General features: G+C 39.5%; 1 protein-coding gene across 16 annotated transcripts in view; it reads right to left on the bottom strand.

Annotated features, from left to right (window-relative positions):
* ABI1 (abl interactor 1) overlaps positions 1-15,941 on the bottom strand; it is a 145,279-nt gene that overhangs the window by 28,476 nt on the left and 100,862 nt on the right. For all 16 annotated transcript variants that reach the window (XM_086714708.1, XM_025930161.2, XM_025930164.2 and 13 more), the window contains exon 3: positions 1,746-1,922. In XM_086714708.1, the coding sequence (XP_086570834.1) occupies positions 1,746-1,922 (177 nt within the window). The remainder of the gene's footprint in view (positions 1-1,745; positions 1,923-15,941) is intronic.

Genomic DNA, 15,941 nt, shown 5'->3' with positions numbered 1-15,941 from the left:
TAAAATGTTAAATGGTAAATTTTATATTTTGCCACAATACTAAAAAAAAAGTGTCAACATCCATTACAAAAAGTAGACTGCCTAAATTTACATCTTCATACTTCATATATATATATAATGTGGCATTTACACTTTCCATTTATACATTTATGATGAAATAGCTTCATTTTCTCACCCAAAATTTCCTTGTAAAATTTGCTTTCATCTTCTAATCTGCTAAGGACTATGTATTAAACTATTAAATATATTTATTAGTAGAGGGATAATATAGGATATTCACTTCTAAGCTGGTGACAGAACTTTCTTAATGCATGTATACTGTTCTGAAAGGAAGAAAAAGGAGAAGAAGTGAGAGAGTGGTTTGTGTGTGTACATGTGTGCATATGTATATATGTATATATGTAAGTTTTAATCCCAAGGCAGTTAATCATACAAAGAGTTCTTCTAGACTCTCAATATTCAAATCCTAAAGTTCAATCTAGTCTAAAATATCTTAAATTAAAATTGAATTTAAGCTCTTACACAGCCCTAGCCACATCCTCTGGGTAAAAATATAAGAAACAAACAAGTAGCATCCTTTACATGTGCAAAGTGTTCAAATTTTACATACAACTTCCAAGCATCACAGTAAAGAGCAGATTCCATAATCTCAGAGAAGAATAAAGGTCAGTGTTATCTGTCAGCTATTTCCCCCCTCTTGATCAAGAACCCCAAATAATTCAGAATGCAACAGATAGCATCTGTCAGATCAATCAGCTAGGGAAAGCTTCCAGATTCTAGCTGACTCCTAAAATTCTATTATAAAAATTCTGAAAACTAGACACAAAATCAAAATAAAGGTCCTCTAGGAAAAGGACTACTGAATTTCAGAGGAATCATTTATCCTGAGCAGAGAAGACGGAAGAATTCAGGCCATTCAGTATGTTTACAAAATAACCCACGAACACCTATGAAGTTGACAAGTCACAGGTATCCTTCAAAAGGAGTTAATTCTGCCGTGCTAAGAAATAAACATGGGCAACAAATAATCTCTCCTAAAAGCCCTTAGGGGCAGAGGTGAGGAGGAAGAGATGGGGGTGGGGCACAAAACAAAACTACATACAATCTTTTATTTTTGGTAAGTTGCTGGAATTACAGCCACACCTACACATATGCACTAATATATAAACATATTTAGAAATCAAAGGGTTAAAGTTCCTATAAATTATTTTCTAAACCAACTCTGTAAAGCCTACAAGTTTTATTTTTAAATATCCATTCATTCATGGTACTCACAAATTTGAAGTATTAGTTTAGGATTCAAATGGCTTAACTGATGAACAGCCATTTTATTATCTTCTTAAATAAAGCCTGTTCCACAGGTAAAATTCTGCCTTAAGCTTAGTATATAGAATACACAATTAATATTAAATGTTCTTTGAAAACTAATGCTAGTTACTAGCTAATAGAATCTATTAATTAAGAAAATTAGGAGCACTTGGGTGGCTCACCTGGTTGAGTGTGTGACTCTTGATTTGGGCTCAGGTCATGATCTCACAGTTCATGGGATTAAGCCCCACTATGGGCTCTGAACTAACAGTGTGGAGACTGCTTGGGATTCTCTCTCTTTGTACCCCTCCCTCACAGGCTCTCTCTCTCAAAATAAATATTTTTTTAAAAAGAAAATTATTTTTATCTTCCTATTTCCTACTCAAAATATTTACTGGATAAATTATTTCAAGTTAATGTAATATAAAAATGCTTACCTTGACACCATGGCCCACATCATCCAGAACTGTATAGTCAATAGGTTTCCGAATATACCTTACAGGGCGTTCCATATTTGCAGGTGCTATTATTTTGTGAGTTCTTGATGTATTCTTATTTGTTGTCAAAATGCCAATCTCTCTTCGAGCTACTTTTTCTTTATGAATGTCCACAGTCTGTATTTTAAATGTGAAAAAAGCAAAAAAAAAAAAAATATTATTAGGCACAGTAAATTATATTATGTCCATTATACTGGACTACATACACATTGGACCACAAGACTGAATTACACGTCTGATCTCCAGTGAATACTGTATCTTTCCCTTCAAAATTAAGGAAATTAACATCCTTGAGGCTCAAAACAGGTACTATCTAAAGGTGATTAAAAGCACCAACTGATTTAATGGATTTGATTCCAAAACAATTTCCAGGAAAGCAATTTTCATTCCTAAAAACTCAGTGTGTATGGAAAGTGGGGGGGTCTTGCTCTGAGAAGCTTACACTTTATTTACTGGGGAGGCAGACCTGGAAAAATAAAATAAAATAAAATAACTACAACACAATGAGGTTAGTGCTGTAGTGACACATGCACAATGTCAGAGCCAAGATACCTAACTAGGTTCAGAAGGGCTCACTTAAAGACTATACAGCATGTAGGTTTTTAAGTATGAATAAAAGAAGACGCAGATAGGGAAATTATTCAAGGCAATTATTAGAAAAGATGATAAGTTACAGCAGAGGTTATACATTGGCAAATGAAGCCTAGCTAATTCTGGCCTTTATGGCTTAAAAAAAATTTTGCTGTTGTTTAGTTGCCAACATTTAAAACTGGACAGTAGTCAGCACATAAGAAATAATTACACAACTACTCGACAATTTGAACTTTGCCCTAATGGTAGTGAGGAACCAATGACAAATCTGAACTGAGTGACATCATCAGATCTGCATTTTAAAAAATACCTCTGGTAGAAGTGTTGAGGACAGACAGAACAAGAGTACTGGCAGTGAGACCAGGTAGGAAGCAATTACAATAGTCTAGGTAGAAAAGCAGCAAGGGGCAGGGGAGTATTGTCAGAAAAAAAAAAACAAGAAGGGGCGCCTGTGTGGCTCAGTCGGTTGAGCATCCAACTTCAGCTCAGGTCACGATCTCGCCTTGGACGAGTTTGAGCCCCGCGTCTGGCTCTGTGCTGACAGCTCAGAGCCTGGAACCTGCTTCGGATTTTGTGTCTCTCTCTCTCTCTGCCTCTCCCTTGCTCATACTCTGTCTCGCTCTGTCTCAAAAATAAATAAACATTTAAAAAAAAAAAAGAAAGAAAGAAAGAAAAAGTTTCATGTTAATGCCTGTTGAAGATTCTATTTCCAAATTTTATTTACTTTAGAGAGAGAACACACATGCGGAGTGGAGAAAGAGGGAGAGGGAGAAGAAGAGGCAGAGAGAAAGAGACAGAGAGACAGAGACAGAGATATTTCAAGCAGGCTCCACGTTCAGTGCAGAGCCCCACGCGGGGCTTGATCCCATGATCATGAAATCATGAACTGAGCTGAAACCAAGGGTCAGACTAAGCCACTCATGTGCCCCTCTATTTCCAAATTTTAAAAAATTGATTGGGAAAGAACCTGTAATTAAAAATGTTGTCCCAACTCCAAAATAAGGTATTAGGGAGACAACTACCCTAAGTGTCTAGCAATTTTCCACATCTTATAAGAAAAAGCACTACTCCCCTCTGTCCTGGATATTTATATAGTAAACAGCCTTCATATAGTGTCTTCTTGGAGAGCAAATGGCAGAGTTGTTTCTTCCCAGTGTAATAAAAATAATGTCATCCCTGGGGCAAAGGTCAGGAAGGCTTTTTGCCTGTTGTAAAAAATCTGGTCCCATAAACTGGGAGTTCCTTTCTTGTAATGAAACCAACTGTGCGTACAAGTATCACTTGGCTCTCTTTGCAGGATCCTATGGAAATTGGGGCTAGTTATCTAGCACAAATACTGACATTGGCTACTGCCATTGCCATGAGCAATGACATCCTGGGTCTCATGTCTCTTAACAGTATCTATTCTGGCAAGCTAACTTCTTAGCTTGCAGGAAATGTAAAATAATCTTAAAACTTTTCAGAATTTTTGACAGTTTCAGCAAGGAGAATGGAATGCTGACAGAGTTTTCTAGAAATGGAACGAAAGACCAGCAAACAGGAATCAAAAGAAGTCCATGGGAATCGTGAGTGAACATGCTGACCAAATGGGATGGTCAACCAAGCAATGAACTGTCCTCTACTGCCTATTAAGGCTAAGCTGAGGTGATAGTTTCAGGGTGAGAACCATTTTGTAGGTTCAAAGATAGCAGTCTGAATGATGCCCCAGTTACTGTTAACTTTCCATCAACCTGACAGTCAGCTTCAGAAGGTATGCCCTATAAACAACTGGTACTAAGATTTACCTGGCAGAGGGAGCAGGGAACACAAAGTTCTGTTCCCTTTCAGACAATTTTACACCCAACGTTTCACTGGGTGCCAAAGGAGAAAAACTGCGACCACTGTGGTCAGAACCAGAAGAATCTTTAGAACTTCAGCTAGTTTGCTTAGAAGATATGGGGACGGGGCACATAATGCTTTCTTAAGAAATTTTTTTAAGCTTTTATTTATTTATTTTGAGAGAGAGTGAGAAAGCAGGGGCAGAGGTTGGAGGGAGAATCCCAAACAGGCTCTGTGCTGTCAGGGCAGAGCCCGAAGCAGGGCTCAAACTCATGAACTGCTAGGTCATAATCTGAGCCAAAATGAAGAGTCAGATGCTTAACTGAGGCACCCAGACACCCCACATAATGCTTAGTACAGATGGCAATGGCTGACTATGTTACTGCTCAGTCCCTTCTACAGTCTATCCTGTCAACATTCAGTCCATACAAGATTAGTAAAAGACCTCAGCATTTTTTGGCAGTAGGTCCTGTCTGCTATGAGGGAGCTTTGCTCGACTCCAACCCCACCCCTGAAATTTTACTGAGAGAAACTACTACAGGCACTGAGTAGTCTTCAGGTTCTTACTGTACTGATTTAGGATTAAAATGATGATGAAGGGGATCACTGGAGAATGAGAAACTCGCCCAAGAAATCTAGATAAATTCCTACTCTCAGACCTTCCAAACTTGGAAAACTCCTCTAATTCTTATGTTGAAATCAAGCAAGAATTTAAGAGAGGTTATCATGACAATGGAGCAGCACATAGCCTACAGTAGGTGGACTCTTAAAAATAATGCTGTCACAAGTCATCCAAAGGGCACAAGCTCATCTCTCTGTCAGAAAGCTATCTGGCTGTAGCTGCTGAATGTCAGTAATGATGACCCTGCCACAGACCATGGGACCTTGGGTGGATCAAAAACACTACAGATTTATTTGATTGATCAGCTTGTAGCTACAGCACTGCTCAAAACTGAAAGGAAATGCACCTTGTTTACTGGTGCAGAGCTGCTCTCTCCCCACCTCCCCTTTAGCCCAGCCTCAGCTGCTTTACAGAGAAAGATGATTGGGGGTGGAGTTTTCCTAGTCCCTAAGGGGAACTGAAGATCAAACATACCCAAGTATGCCAGATCACGAAGGAGGGGAAGAACCCAAAATTTCATGGCTGTTACAGAAGCCCATGTCACCTTCATAGCCATTCTGTGAAGGGAGAGGGTACCTGCTTTCAGCTATTGAGGTTTGGACAGGATTCACAGTGAGAAAGAGTAACTCATACTTTTCAGCTGGTATCTTTGGACCAATTCAGTGTATTACTGTTGTGGCTTCTATCACTGAATGTATAACTGGTACTGATTTTACACATCTGCACCGTGAATGCTCCTAAGTGCTGAAGGGGATTATGACAACTGGGAAGAGCCCATGTAGAAAGCACTGGTAGCTTAGGCATTCCACAATCCTTATGATCCCTTTCAGTACAAGTCTCCATACACAGATGAGTTTACTGACTGGAGCCTCTGGCAAGAGGAGCAGCCTCCACCAAAGGTATCCCTTAATTTTTGGATTCAATGCCTCCCTGACATGGCCACTAGGTACACTCCTTTTGGAGTTTCCTATTTGAGGATGGGTTAGCACGAACTCAATGACTAGTAAGGTGGGAAGAGCCTATCAAGCCTCTCTTCTCACACTAAAGTGGGATATTCAAGAATGCAACCAGCCTGGCCCCTATGGTATATCAGTTTCATATGAAAAAAATGGCAATTATCCCTGTGGGGAAATTTTATCCTTCACTCTGCCACCTAAACCAAAGTCGCTGGCTCATTGAAGCACCTGACTCACAGAGGATCCCATGAACATCTGCACCTGGCTCACCAACGATCCAACTACAATGAAACCCAAGAGTGCCTGGTGGGCTGCTGTGCTGTTCAATTTCAGGGCCAGCCACACAGAGCTGAAAATGGGTGCGGTTGCTTTACTCTGTGGGCAGAATTCAAGAATGCTCTCATAGATCTGACCAATACTCCCCCTCATAAACCTTGTTACATTTTTACTGACTCTGAGTCTGTTACCAATGACCTACCTGTTTGGTCTACCACTTGGAAAACTACAGACTGACATATTAAAAACTGGTCATAAACTGTGGGGACATATTGCAGTGGCTGATCAGATCATCGAGGTCACAACCACAGATGCCCACGGTAAGGGCCCAGTGTCTGAAGAGATCAAATGGAATGAAGCTGATTAAGACTGTACTGCCCAGATTGCCATTACCGCTGCAGGTTCTATCATCATACAGCAACACATGTACAGTCACAGAATAGAATCATGGTAAAGGACTCTGTGTTCCTGATGCAGAGGCAGCCACTGCATCCGACACGTGTAATTCCCAGAAGATCCATTTGTCTCATGGTGAAGGAGGTCACATCACTTGCTACGGACAGATTGGCTACATCAGACCTTACCCCCTACCCTTCACACTATTAGTGGTGCCTTACCATTGATGACACTTGTTCAGGTTATGGTATTGCTATTCCACTCCAGGTGACTCCAGACACACCACTGTTACCCTTGACACTAATCTGTCATGTTTTTCACTTTCCAAACCATATGCAGTCTGATAATGATGTTTTTATTCCAAAGGTCACTAACAATGGGCTGTTTAGTGAAGGCATTTGATGGCCTTCCACACTCACTACCATCCACAGGCATCCTGTATTGCTGGATGCTGGAATAACCTCCTCAAAAATCAACTCAAAACATTCAAAAACAAAAAACAAACTGGACTCAAAAATGGACAAAGGACTTGATTAGACATTTCTCCGAAGACAGATAGATAGATAGATACATAAGAAGATATACAAATGGCCAATAAGTACATGAAAAGATGCTCAACATTACTAAATCACTAGGGAAATTCAAATCAAAACCACAAGGAGATAACATACCCATCAGGATGGCTACTATCCCCAAAGAACAAACAGAAAATAACAAGTGTTGAGGAGGACCTGGAGAATATGGAACACCTGGGCATTGCTGGTGAGAATGTAAAATGATACAACTTCTGTGGAAAACAGTGTAGTGGTCCCTCAAAAGATTAAAAATAGAATTATCATAGGACTCAACAATTCCACTGCTGGGTATATACCCAAAAGAAATGAAAGTAGGGTCTTCAGGAGATATTTGTACACTCATGTCCATAGTGGCTTTATTTACAAGAGGCAAAAGGTAGAATAACCCAAGTGTCATTAATGGAAGGATGAATAAACAAAGTGTGAAATATTACTCAGCCTTAAAAAGTAAAGAAATTCTGGGGCACCTGGGTGGCTCAGTCAGTTGAGGGTCCGACATCAGCTCAGGTCATGATTTCGTGGTTTGGTGAGTTCAAGGCCCACATGGGGCTCTGTGCTGACAGCTCAGAGCCTGGAGCCTGCTTCCGATTCTACTTTCCCTTTCCCCACTTGTGCTCTCTCTCTCAAAAATAAACATTAAAGAAAAAAAAATTTTTTTTCAGTAAAGAAATTCTGACACATACTACAATATGAATTTTGAGGCCATTATGCCAACTAAAATAAGCCAGTCACAAAAGGAAAAATATTATATGATTCTACTGATATGAAGTATCTAGAGTAGTCAGATTCATAGAGACAAAACAGGATTACAGTTGCTAGGGTCTGGAGGGAGAGGGCAATGAGAGGTGTTATTTAATGGATACAGACTTTCAGTTCTGTCAGATGAAGAGAGTTCTGAAAATTGGTTGCACAACACTATGAACATACTTAACACTAAAGAACCGAACACTTAAAATGGTTAGGTACCGACTGCCTGGCTCAGTCAGTAGAACATGCGACTCCTGATCTCGGGGTTTTGAGTTTGAGGCCCATGCTGGATGTAGAGATTACTTAAAAAATTAAAATTAAAAAAAAAAAAAGGTTATGATGGGAAATTTTATGTCATGTGTATTTTACCATAATTAAAAAGTTTTTTTAATCAACTCAGAAAGATTTCTGACTATACCTCCCTTAATTCTTCCTGGTTCACACATATCAGTACAGCGGTTTGGTTACTGAATGTGGATGACCCCAGGAAGAGACCATCTCCTCCTTGCCACTTGAGATCTGTCCTGACCATTCCCAAAGGTGATGCTTCCTTCTTTCCCCTAATGGAAACCCCAAGCTGGCCTGATTTGTACCCTCTGGATAGCAGCCTAGACAAAAGAGGGCCTTGGGATTTCTAACATAATTCTGGTTTAGTCACCTGAGTTTTCTTGTTGGATTTCTGTGGTCTTAGACAATACAGATAGTGACCATTTGGTTAAGAAAGTATACTGCTCATCAAATCCCCTTACAGTGAATCATGTGGACCAAAACAGAAGACACAGCAGGGTCTCTGTAATTACATTTAATAAAAATGCCCTTGTCCCTCTTGCATCTGACCTTTCCAGACAAAAGGTTTGGGTGAGAGTCAGGGATGACTGGGGGAAAGGGAGAAGTTCTGTACTGGTACAGGACACACCGATCTTGTGGAACTAGAAGAACAACAACTCTGGCACCCATGGAGTAAACACTTTAGATCTCAAGAGGTAAGAAAGAGGGGCTTTAGTAATCTCGGTCTTCCAAAATCACCCCTGGAGTCTTTCTCACAAAGGAAAATTCCCTAGTGCAGCTCTCCTAAACAGTGGAAGTGCCTGAAATTAGACTGCTAAGTCTGCCATACCCTGCTGAACAGCTATGATCACAATTGGATCACCATTCTCTTTAATGTCACAGAGAAGTCTTCAGGAAGCAGCCGAGGGCCCCGGTTCCTATACTTCCCATATATAATACCTGTCAATACCTCCAGGTGTCTTTCCTATAGCTATCATTTAGTCATTCCAAAGGGCAGATGCTACCTGGCTGATGGCATAAATAGGACAGGCTGGACTGACTGCCTTTAGGTAATCCCTCCAAAAACATTACTTGTTTTAGCATTAGACTCTCAACTATTTGTACTGAACTGGAACCTCTAAAGCCTAGCAGCTCTCCAGGAGGCAACACTGCAGAAACTGTCAGCCTGTGCTCCTTGACTTTAGGACCTATCTGGGGAAGAAGGGGACAACAACTGTAAACACCACATTCTCACAGGAATACTGGTGCAGCAAACATGAACTTTGCCCTTTCCAAAGTAAGGGTATTCTTAATTATTTGGTGGGGGGGATGGGGGTGGATGGACCTCTTCAGAAGGATAACTTGTTAATTACATGCAGTCTGAGGCAGTTATCCCTAAAATGGGAGTCATCCCATTGGAAAATGAGCCTGGGTGGTTCAGTCGGTTAAGCATCCATCTCTTGATTTCAGCTTAGGTCATGATCTCATAGTTTCGTGAGTTCGGACCCTACATCAGGCTCTGCGCAGGCAGCATGGAGCCTGCTTGGGATTCTCTCTCTTCCTGTCTCTCTGCCCCTTCCACTCACACCACCTCTGTCTCTCTCAAAATAAATAAATAAAACTTTAAAAAAAAAAGACAGAAAAAGAAACAAACGAAATGTGGTTGGAAACTTGTCCCTGATTTCAGCTAAGGTGATCAGTGACATCACCTCAGTCCTGGGGCCACTCAGGTCAGTCTCAATTCACTGACCAGGATTATGATGGATGACAGAATTGTCCTAGACTTCCTCCTTGCAGGACAAGGCCAAATCTGTGCATTCCTTAATACATCCTGTAATTCTTAGATTAATGCCCTGGATCAAGTAGAAAATCGGTGAAGAAACTTATAGAGAAAGCCACTTGGCTCTCTAAGGCAGACCTTGGCACTCGTTCAAATGCCTGGGTCTAGGACGCTAGGGAGCACAGTTGAGGTCAACAGTGCAGTTTGACCTCATCCTGCTACCCTATCGACAATGAATAACTTTAATTAAATGTCTTATGAGATAAACTGAATAGCTCTAGTCCCAGCCTTTGTCAGACAAATTAATGAGTGACCAGTAAAAAGTATAATCATGAGAAATTTTACCAGAATCCAACAAATGTATAGAAATTAGGGGCAAATATTGGAGTACTCGGGTGGCTCACTAGGTTAGGTGTCTGACTTCAGCTCAGGTCATGATCTGTTTATGGGTTCGAGCCCCACACTGGGCTCTGTGCTGACAGCTCAGAGCCTGGAGTCTGCTTCAGACTGTGTCTCCCTCTCTCTCTGCCCCTCCCCCACTTGCACTTGCACTCTTTCTCTCTCAAAAATAAATAAACATTTAAAAAAAATTTTTTAAGAAATTAGGGGCAAATATTGTTGAAGGTAAATTGTCCATGGTTCCATAACATTTCTGTATATCTTGTGAGTACAGCCATTGCCTCTCTTTGTTCCATAATATCTTGTTAAATATGTTTGTAAGGATAAACATATGATAAACATGAAGGATAAAAATGTCTCCCTCAGGAGCAAAGGGCAGGTTCATTTACTGTCTCAAACAACAAAGATGTCATCTCCCTCTAGGATTAACACTGGACAGGCTACTTCCCATTGTAAAAGTATGGGTTCCCTAACCTGGAGATTCCTCTCCTATAAAACAGACTAGGCTGCAATACAGGCAAGGTAGAACCAAAGGCATCACTCAGCCCTCTTCACATTTCTCTATGGAGCTTGGGCTTGGAAAACTGGCACAAATGCCAACACTGGCTCCTGCCATTGTCATGAAGAAGAAGTCCTATGTCTCTAACCCAGAAGTCTTGTATCTTCTACCAGCATCTATGAAACTGTGGCAGTCTAACTTGCTAGCTTGCATAGATGGCAAAAACTCAGACCCTTCACAGTTCTTGAAACAAAGCAAACCGGTTTTTATAGGAAAACAATTCACAACTCAGGCCAGTTCAGTTCCCTTCCCCTCAGCAATTTTGGAGATTATCTGATATAGTTAGTCATTGATGTTACAAATTGTAAAGAGCTACATTTTTAATGCCTCTACTTATCTTTTAAACTCTTTGCTTTTGTAATAGCACGAGTTTAGTACAAATTTTAGCTAAATTCTGACTGACACGAAGTTAAGTTTGGGGGTTCATAATTCCATAGAAAAGAAAATACTGAGACTTCAGTATTTTGGAGATTTTGGAGAGTAAAATACATGGACTAACATTCACCTTGTTTGTTCTAACTCCCTGAACACTCATCTCTGTGTGCTTTGCAAAGTCACTTTACAGATGCAATGCCTCCATGGTCAGTCCTAGGCTCTCTAGGCTTTATAATCTCCCCCTGGCAAACTCACCCACATGCAGGTATAAAAACTGCCATTTACACACACATAAACTTTATTCTAGACCTCTCCTCAAGGCTGCAGAATTATACAAAAAAAAAAAGTGTGACATTACTCTGTTAACATCACTTGCACCTCAAAATGGAGCTGCCCAAAATCAAACACAGTCTACTCAACTCTATTTCAACGTTCCTATTTCAGTTCTCTCTCAAGTTATTTAAGTCAGGGACACCTGGGTGGCTCAGTCAGTTAAATATCTGACTCTAGATTTCGGCTCAGGTCATGATCTCATGGTTCATGAGATCAAGCCCCACGTCAGGCTCCGCAATGATGGCAGAGCCTGCAATTATTTAAGTCAGGTATCTAGCATTTACTTAATATCCAGTATCACTAAATCTTGTCACATTTACCTTTAACAAGTGCTAGTGAGAATGTGGAGAAAAGGGAACCCCTGTGCACTATTAGTGGGAATGCAAATGGGTGTAGCCACTATGTAAAAAGGTATGGAGGTTCCTCAAAAAATTAAAAACAGAACTACCATATGATGCAGCAATTCCACCTCTGAGTATTTATCTGAAGAAAATGAAAACACTAACTCCAAAAGATATATGCACTTCCATGTTCACTGCAGCACTGTTTACAATTGCCAAGAAATAGGGGGGAAAAAAAAACTAAGTACCCATCAATAGATGAATGGGTAAAGAAGCTGTGGTATATATATTACCACAATGGTATACCATACAATAGAGTACTATTCAGCCATTAAAAAAGGTATGAAATATTGCCATTTGCAACATAATGGAGGACATTGAAGGTATTATGTATTATGCTAAGTGAATTAAGACAGAAAAAGATATATACCATAGGATCTCACTTGTATGTGGAATCTAAAAAACAAACAAAAAACAAGCCTACAGATACAGAGAACACACTGGTGGTTGCCAGAGACATGGACTGGGCAAAATGGGTTAAGGGAGTCAAAAGGTACAAACTTATCTTATGAAATAAACTTATAAAATAAATAAGTTATAGGGATGTAATATGCAGCATGCTATCATTAATAATACCATATTGCATATCTGAAAGTTGCTAAGAGTAAATCTTGAAAGTCTTCATCACAAGAAAATAATTTTTGTAACTATGTACAGGGACAGATGTTAACTAGACTTACTCTGGTGATCACTTTGGAACATATACAAATATTGAATCATTATGTTGTACAGCTGAAACTAATACGTCAATTATACCTGAATTTATATACAAACTAGAAACGTGTTTCCTTTGGGGCACCTGGTTGGCTCAGTCAGTTAAGCATCCAACTTCAGCTCAGGTCATGATCTCACAGTTCATGAGTCTGAGCCCTGTGCTGGGACCTGTGCTGACAGCTCAGAGCCTGGAGCCTGCTTCAGATTCTGTCTCCATCTCTCTCTCTCTGCCTCTTCCCCACTTGCGCTGTCTCTCTCTCAAATATAAATAAAAAGACATTTAAAAAAAAATTTTTAATGTGTTTCCTTCTGTTTCCAACACCTTAATCATAGTCAATCTACTGTATCATCTCTCACCTTGGTTATTGCAACAGCCTTCTAACTAGTCCACTTGCATCCAATCTATTCCCTTTCCAATCTGTTCTTTATATATGGTGTAACCATGTGATCTTTACAAAAACAGTAAACTTGAGAAACAAAATGAAAAACTCTGAAGACATCTCACCTGCTTAAATCCTATTAAAGAACACCCCACTCAATTCCCAGTCTTCATGGGAAAAAGAAATTCAAAATGGCTCAAGTTCTTCCTCTATCCTCTCAAACAGCATCGTGTGCACAGCTCTCCTTAAAATCGTCTTTTTCACCCATCCTACTTCCCTTACACATTGCAGATGTATTTAGGACACTATTTCAAATTACTTGAAGGTTTTTTTCTCTGAGTCCACTCCCTCCCCACTATCCCCAGTAGGAATACAACCCCTCCAGCAATGCACAACCCTCCATATGGCACAGTGAGTGAATACAGCAGGTAGGAGGAGGGGAACAGACTTGGAACATTTGTATAACAACAGCATGCATATGCTCACCAAGCCAAAGTTAGCTTTTTCAGGGAGACTAATTCCTACTCATACTTGAATTCCTTACTTTCACTCTTTTTTCATCTTTAGATAGCAAAACAGCAGTTTGATATAAAGAAAATCAGTTTTCAATTCTAATATACTGGGGATCAAATTTATGAGTTACCCTGGTTACTCACGTGATCACCTTGCAGCAATCCCTAGACCTAAGAAGTACAGATGAAAATCACTGGTTTAAAGAAAACACACACACACACACACACACACGAATCTAGTTTTGAACACTGGCTCCTTCACGTACTAGTTGTGACATTTTATACAAGCTTTTTAGCTAAGATTCCATTTTGCTTATATTAAATGGGGATAACAATAATATTGCTTGATACAAAAAAGTACTAAAAAAAATAAACACATCTGAATCTTATTTATCAAACTATCCAATCTACAACCTTGCAGTTAAGGTAAAGTATTTCTAAAATATTAATGTGAAAACATGGACATATCACATTATGTATTAGAAATATAAGGAGTGTTGAATCTGGAGTGAACTAAGTGCTAAGTGAACTAAGTCAAATACAGAAAGAAAAAAGCTGCATCATCTCACTTATATGTAGACTCTAACAAAAGTCAAACACACAGAAGGAGATTGGGTGGGGAGGTGGAGGAAATGAACAATCTAAAAAGCTGAAAGCACAAAAAGCAGAACAGAGGATGATTACCAGACTCTGGGAGTGCGGGAAATGGAGAGAGATCGGTCAAAGGCTACAAACAAAGCTGCAGTTATAAAGAATGAGTTAAGTCTAGCAATGTAATGTACAGCGTGATGACTACAGTTAATAATACCATACTGAATACTACAAATTTACAAAGAGTAAATTTCAGGTGCTCTCTTTACACACACACACACACACACATACACACACACACACAGTAACTTTGTGAGAAGATATGTTAATTAGCTTGACTATAGTAATCATTTCCCCCTGTATATGTGTATGTTGTACACCTAAAATATATACAACTTTTATTTTAAAAAGTAAAATAGGGGCGCCTGGGTGGCGCAGTCGGTTAAGCGTCCAACTTCAGCTAGGTCACGATCTCGCGGTCCGTGAGTTCGAGCCCCGCGTCGGGCTCTGGGCTGATGGCTCGGAGCCTGGAGCCTGTTTCCGATTCTGTGTCTCCCTCTCTCTCTGCCCCTCCCCCATTCATGCTCTGTCTCTCTCTGTCCCAAAAATAAATAAAAACGTTGAAAAAAAAAATTTTTTTTTAAAGTAAAATAGGGGAAACTGGCTGGCTCAGTTGGAAGAGCATGTGATTCTTCATTTCCAAGTCATGAGTTCAAGGCCCATGCTGGGTGCAGAGACTGCTTAAATAAATAAAACTTTAACAGATAGATAGATAGATAATAGATAATTAAAAAATAATTAAATAAAATACCTAAATGATGAACACGAATTATGTTCAAATCTCTAGTTTTGCCATTAGCAATATTAGGATCTTAGAGGACTCCTCAGACCCAGTCTCATGGTCATTAAGACTCTGGAAGCTTAAAACTCAACGATTCCAAGCCCTAAAGACTACAATTCATTTAAAAGAAGAAAGCACATGTTACAGATGTGGCTATCAGCAGGACAAACTAGAGAAAAGCTAGAAACCCAAAGACAAGTTCTAATAAATCAAGTCATGTTTGATGATTCAGCACCTAATGAAGTGATAAAGTCAAAACAATATACATGAGAAATTTGGAAGTAAAAGACAGAATGTACATGTTCAGAAGATCACCTTTTAAGGCATGAGTACATTCCTGAAGAACTTACACATAATTCAAAGTTCAAATAAAGTCAGAGAAGTAAGTTAAACATAGTACGGTGATTCTGTTTCCTGCCTAAATATCAAATGACAATAAAACAGTTTATTTCCTTGTCCAGTTTTGGACTTCTGCAATGGTCTGAAGAAGTTTTTAATCTGAAGGAAGTCTTCACATTTTAAAAATAACTTTTTGAATTTTGTTAATATTTTATGTTGCATTTCCAGTACACAAAATGAACTTGTACCGCAATGGGCTGGTAACAAAAACATAAGTTGCAACAGTCTAATACAAAGCAAACAAGGCCTCTGAATTTGGTAATGTAAAAGGCAAAATCTAGAGCTAAGATAACACAAATAGGAAACTCTTTTGACAGACTCAATATGACAAGCACAAATAAGATCAAGAGTTGTGAGAGAGAATAATGAAAATGGGGAAAATAAGATAATCAATAGAAATGATCAGAACATCCTGAATAAAACTACAACAAACTCTCTCCCTAACCAGTTATATAAATAAGGGAAGAAATAAGGAAACAGTGAAATGGGAGTTTGAAAAACTAACCTGAAAACAAAACTTATGTGGCCTTCAAAGCCAGGTATAACCCACACCCACTTACTCACAACCAGACATCTCTCTCATTCCCCCACTCCCAGCCAATGA

The sequence above is a fragment of the Puma concolor genome, chromosome B4 (genome assembly GCF_028749965.1).
Source record: "Puma concolor isolate L17-30 chromosome B4, mPumCon1.1.hap2, whole genome shotgun sequence".
NCBI lineage: Eukaryota > Metazoa > Chordata > Mammalia > Carnivora > Felidae > Puma > Puma concolor.
The sequence above is the reverse complement of the archived record's forward strand: the minus strand, read 5'-3'. Positions and strand labels throughout refer to the sequence as shown.